Genomic DNA, 5,787 nt, shown 5'->3' with positions numbered 1-5,787 from the left:
GGTATAACATGTAACGAATGCTGTATCCTGACTGTTGTTGGTTGGCATTTCTTGCACTTTTAGCTCTTCGTCCAGTAGTCTAGCTCTCACAAAATCTAGTTTTAACGTACTTTCTTGGAACCCCGTATTGCATTCGATGGCAGTTATTACATGATCGTATTTCTCTTGTAGGCCTGTTAGTAGATAAGTGATTTTGTCTCGTTCCGTTAAGGAGTCTCCAGCACACTCCAATTCACTGGTTATACTGTCAAAATTTTCAAAGTAGTTTTCTAATTTTTGGTCTGGTGATTGTTTTAGGTTTATTAACTTTCGCCTTAAAAGTATGGTACATATGACGCTCTTCCTCTGGAATATTTCTTTGAATGTCTATCATATTCCTTGCGTTGTCGCATTTTGTAATTATATTTAAATATTTTCATTATTACTGGAGACTTTTTGAAGATGTAATGGCGACTTTACGTATCATTTTTGAGAAAAAGTTCCACCCTGATACGTGATTCAGTTTCCTCGACAGTACTAAGTATATGACGCTGACTGTACTAAAGTTTAGTAAACTGTGTGTTATAGGTACTATTATATATTTGATTGAAAATTGCATTAAAAAGAAAAACATTTCTATTTAATATTTATTTAATGAATTAAATGTAAACTGAAAGAAAATAACTTACTTAAATGCACATAAGCAACATAACAAACTGACTGACTTCTGGATAGAACAAGGCTTATAATAACTCCATACGCTTATTCAAAACAATAAAATTAATTACATACAATAACGTCAATGAAAAATATTCAACATTATAATAAAATAGAATAGAGATAAATATAAAGATTATTTATATACTGAGCGGCAAAAAATCTGGCCCTCAAATGTATCCAAAATAGGCAATTTTGTATGTAGAGTGGGCCAAATTTTTTGCCGCTGAGTATAATAAAGATTAAATAAAATGGGTACTAAGCAAGGGATAAATATAATTATATAGATTAGAAGCTTATACTTCGTTGCTTAGGGCGGTTTCAGACTAGAGTTTTATACGCGCGTATAAGCTCGTTTTCAAAAACGCGTGTACGTGCGGACAGGTGCGTTTTTGTTTTCTTCGAGCGTGGACGCGCATATTAAACACGTTAAAGCGCGAGCGAGAACATGTCCTTTAGACCAAACACGAGCAAACGCGCGAATGAGCGCGTACATTCGCGTTCGGTTTAATGTAGCCAAATGTATGCCAAAACGAGTGTATAAGCGCAGAAAAGAAAGCTAGTCTGAAACCGCTTTACCGATACGGTAGGACTTAAGGCCTGCAGACATCCTGCCGCCGCGGGTAGCGGTATCCTATGGGGGTCGCTACGAGCGTGCGGCGCGGGGTAAACAAGTGCACCGAACACGCTGTGCTGTAAGTACCACATTGGCAAACGGCTTCGGTTTCGTCAAAGTCGCGGAAATGCTACACCAAACAACCGGTGAGATATCGCTTGGGTACCACGGCACCACTACCCACGGCTGGGATACCTAGACTTGAAGTGGCCTTTACGCTCCTTCCTTACTAAGTAAATACCTTAATTAATCCAATTGAGACGAATATTAAAACGGCAAATGAGCACAACAGCGGCACTTAAGAGCATTTTACTAAGGTGCGCGCTATTCGCGGCTCGATTGCAATATTTTGAAGAACACACGCAGACGTGGAATCTGGCGAAGAGGGAGATGCCGCGGTTGAAGGGCACGAGGGAAGCGTGGTTAGTGCTGATGCACCCCTCTTTCTTAAACCGTAAAATGAGCTCTAGCCTCTTAAACCTGTGCCCCATGGGCGTGAGTCCGTAAGAATTTTTCGGCCAATAGTGCCTGCATCCTCGCTGTGTGTAGATGTTACCGACGTCCAAATACCGTTTGAAACAACCCCCGGTGTACTGGCCAAAGTAATTCTTTTTTAATCCATAGTCAAAATAATATCCGGCTCCCCATGTTCCAAATTTCCTGTCCAAGGTACCATTGCTATCCTTACAATACGACCCGTAGACGAAGTTGTTCCAACCTTGAAAATTTCCGTGATATTTTAAATTTCTCTCACTGACTTGATTACGCCATCTATTCCTATCAAGTAGCACATAAATCGGGTTGGTATAATAGCATTTGCCTCTGAAGAATCTTTGGACGGATCTCAATCTGTAATCAGCAGACTCAAAAGCGTCATGGCAGAGAGAATTGGTCGGTACGAAAAATGTCATATTCATTCCGCACCAATAGCAGTTAGCAACAGGGAATGAGCGTTTATTATAATAGAAAGTTTTTTTACTTATAAAATTGTTAACTTCCGCATGATGCTGTGGCGTCTTTCCAAAGTGTAACTTTCCATTCTTATCTGTTCCTTCAGTTTGGTAGATTCGCCGACCGCCTATCATGGGGTTATCAAACGAGTTTGTATTATCTTCGATCCTGTGTTTTTTCGTCAGCGTCATCGAAGGCAGTTTCTGCCAATAGCGAATTGACTCTTTGTAGGCAGGGGCATTGCGTCGTGCAGTGTACTCTGCCAATACATTCACTAGTTCTGGGAGCTCCTTGATCAAACTGTCGTAGTATTTATCAGAAATGTCTCGCGGCTCTGGGGGAGACTCCTCATCACCATCTTCGAACTCTTCTAGTTTTTTATAGCCAATGACGAAAATAGCACAAGAAAGTGTCAAAATCACTATGAATATTTTAATTTCCATGCTTTTACTTCCTTAGTTTGGTTTTATAAAATAAATACCTTTTTATCTTTTGTTTTAGCGTCAAACAGGTGTGTCAGTGACATGTCATTTTTAGGGTTCCGGAGCCAAAATGGCAAAAACGGGTTCCAAAATTGAAAATACAAACTGAAATATAGATGCACAGAAAAAACAGAAAAATAAGACCATCACTGGGAATCGAACCCAGGTCCTCGGTAATCCGTACCGCGTGCTATACCGCTACACCACTGATGGTCAACAATGTTGTGTGGTGGTGAGGTTTTCAATTTAGGTTTTACGGGATGAACGTAAAAGTAAAAATTTGGAATTGAAATAAAAAATACAAAAAGATTCCAAAAAAACCAACCTTATAGTTCCGTCAAGTCCGTCTGCGCGTCTGTCCGTCCGTATGTCACAGGCATTTCACTCGAAAATTACAAGATCAATGAAATTTGGAGTACAGATGTCTTGTCAAAGCCGCTATTTACTTTTCACTCACACTCCATAAGTCCATACACGTTACAGAAATTGAAAAAAAAAATGTATTTAACCCGCATCAACGTGTGGCACATAGTTCGACAGATCTTTTGAAAATATACTCGTTGTAAGGTTTCTCAAAAACTTTTTTGATTAATTGAAGGTTTCCGGAAATAATCGCTCCCAAAGTAGCAAAAATTGTGCCCCCCCCCCTCTATCTTGTAAACCGTTTGTCCAAAAAATATGGAAAGGTAACGCTTAATAAATACTTCCAACGAAAAAGTGTTTTAATTGTGTTATAACGCACATAATAATACTTGATTTTTTTCGTAATGGCTACGGAACCCTATCTTGGGCGTGCCCGACACGCTCTTGGCCGGTTTTTTCATTTTCAGTGAACGCTATCAGAAGCAAAGAGTATTAGAACTTTAGAAATTAGAAGAGAACTTCTTACATAGTTTTCTTCCTATTTTACTCAGTCAATATGATTTATCTCATTTTAGACCGATAGAGCTGCGTTATTTTGAGGTCATAAGTTTAAAAATTTCTAAAGGTTCTTATTGTTGGCGACTGGTTGGGACAAAGCCTCATTTGGAGTTGAAATAAAAAATACAAAAAAACTCCAAATACCAATCTTAATTTGATTGCTTAATAACGATATCTCTTGTCCGGGTGAGCGGTTAGTTACAATGGAATGCCGAAAGTTTCTCGAAGAGGGCTACAGCATAGATGTCGCTAGTGTCGCTGCTTAAGTGAATAAATAAGAAACAAACAAGCGTGAAACAAGCTGAGATATGTGGTGCACAGGAGAAATTCTTGTCTTTACTCCTGTCCAGTGGTGGTGTAGCGGTATAGAACGCGGCACGGAATGCTGAGGACCTGGGTTTGTTTCCCAGCGCTGGTCTCTTCTTCTTTCTGGTTTTTCTGTGCATCAATGTTTCAGTTTGTATTTTCCACGGGTATTTTCGATATGGGTTTTACGGGCTGACTGTAAAAGTAACAAAATTTGGAGTTGAAATAAAAATACAAAAATACTCCAAAAACCAATCTTAAAGCCTCCTTGTTAACATTAATTCCTGGTTAGTTTTAATCATAGAAGAAAAAAAAACCATAGAAACCACGTTAAAATAGAAATTCAGGAACTGCTTTCAGTCTCGTTCTATCTTATGGCAAAAATATATGTTAGAACGAGATAAATTATTGACTCTTTGTTTCATTTTTATAGTTTGTCACAAGATGAACTGACATTTGGTTATATTGGTTAAAATTCCACCCGGCCAAATTAAAAATATACTTTGCTTCAAAGTCTGACAGTTTGTTTAATGGCCAATTTTAATTGTGCGTGTGTTCATTGTTTATGAATTTCAAATGGACACCTCAGAGTCAGAGGGTGTAGTTAATGTACGACTTGTGCACGCTTAAATAATGCACGGCTTGATAATCCCCCCGTACCGAACTAGCAGGGAACCAATAATGTACGCACAATAATGTACGACGTGATAATCCGAAGCATTATATCTTCCGATTATCATGCCTTACGATTTCCGTGATTGAAATAAAAAAAATACCTAACGACCTAACCTAACCCGGCCGGGTCGGATCAGCAGAGCTACTACGAAACTCGAAACTAGAAGTTCGTGTCGTGTGGTCCCTCTGATACTTATACTATTTAATACGAGAGAGGGAGGGACGGTACGATACGAACTTCAAGTTTCGTAGTAGCCCTGCTGCCCCGATTATATCGATCTCGCTCGCTGCGCTCGCTCGATCCGCGGCGAAAAATGTCTATTCATTCGAATCGACTGCATTCAGATTATCACGTCGTTCTACGTACATTCAATATTTTGTACGCACTGATAATGCGCGACCATAATAATGTACGGCATGATAATCGGAAGCAATAATGCTTCGGATTATCACGACGTACATTATTGCGCGTACATTCCGAGTATTATTATTATTGTTGTTTCTTTAAAAAAATATGGCTCTGTCCATCGGAGGACAATTTTGCCAGTGTCTAGTAGTTTTTGCCGTTATACGGTAAAAAAATTCTAGAAAACGAAATATGAGAGGTGATGATGGATGAACGAATTATTATTTCCCACCTCAGATCAAATAAAAAGTACTTTTTATTTCATCTGAGATCAGAGGGGGCACACTTAAAAAAACGTCACTTTTTTACGTGCACTACAGCGCCCTTAACGTCGTTGTTGTTTCTTAAAAAAAATATGGCTCTGTCCATCAGAGGACAATTTTGCCAGTTGTACGGTAAAAAAATTCTAGAAAACGAACGCCCTTAACGTCAAGATGAGGACAAAAAATTGACAAACGACAATAATGTGTCAAACGCGGACTTCGACAATTTCTGCCTGCCTATCGCGGCAGTTGATGCATTTTTTCGAGTTTAAACTGGGCTTTATGAACATCAAGCTTGTTGTGTGCGTGCATGTGCATGTGTTGTTATGTCAGATATATAGTACTACCCCCAGTCACCAGTTAGCGCTTGTTACCATACATGCAAATTTGGCCATAGAGTTGCCACTCTCTTTTTCTCTATAGTTACTTATATATACTCTTTGGTTAGATCTCTGTTAGATTGATTCGTGC

At 39.0% G+C, this 5,787-nt stretch overlaps 1 protein-coding gene across 1 annotated transcript in view; it reads right to left on the bottom strand.

Annotated features, from left to right (window-relative positions):
• Positions 1-645: 645 nt before the first annotated feature.
• The window catches only part of LOC141443065 (uncharacterized), a 30,966-nt gene continuing 25,824 nt past the window's right edge, over positions 646-5,787 (bottom strand). Inside the window, exon 2 of the mRNA XM_074108305.1 lies at positions 646-4,168. Coding sequence (XP_073964406.1) covers positions 1,555-2,706 — 1,152 coding nt within the window. The 5' untranslated portion in view covers positions 2,707-4,168 and the 3' untranslated portion in view covers positions 646-1,554. The remainder of the gene's footprint in view (positions 4,169-5,787) is intronic.

This window comes from Choristoneura fumiferana, chromosome Z (genome assembly GCF_025370935.1).
Source record: "Choristoneura fumiferana chromosome Z, NRCan_CFum_1, whole genome shotgun sequence".
NCBI lineage: Eukaryota > Metazoa > Arthropoda > Insecta > Lepidoptera > Tortricidae > Choristoneura > Choristoneura fumiferana.
Note: the sequence above shows the minus strand (reverse complement) of the source record. Positions and strands in the feature narration are given on the sequence as shown.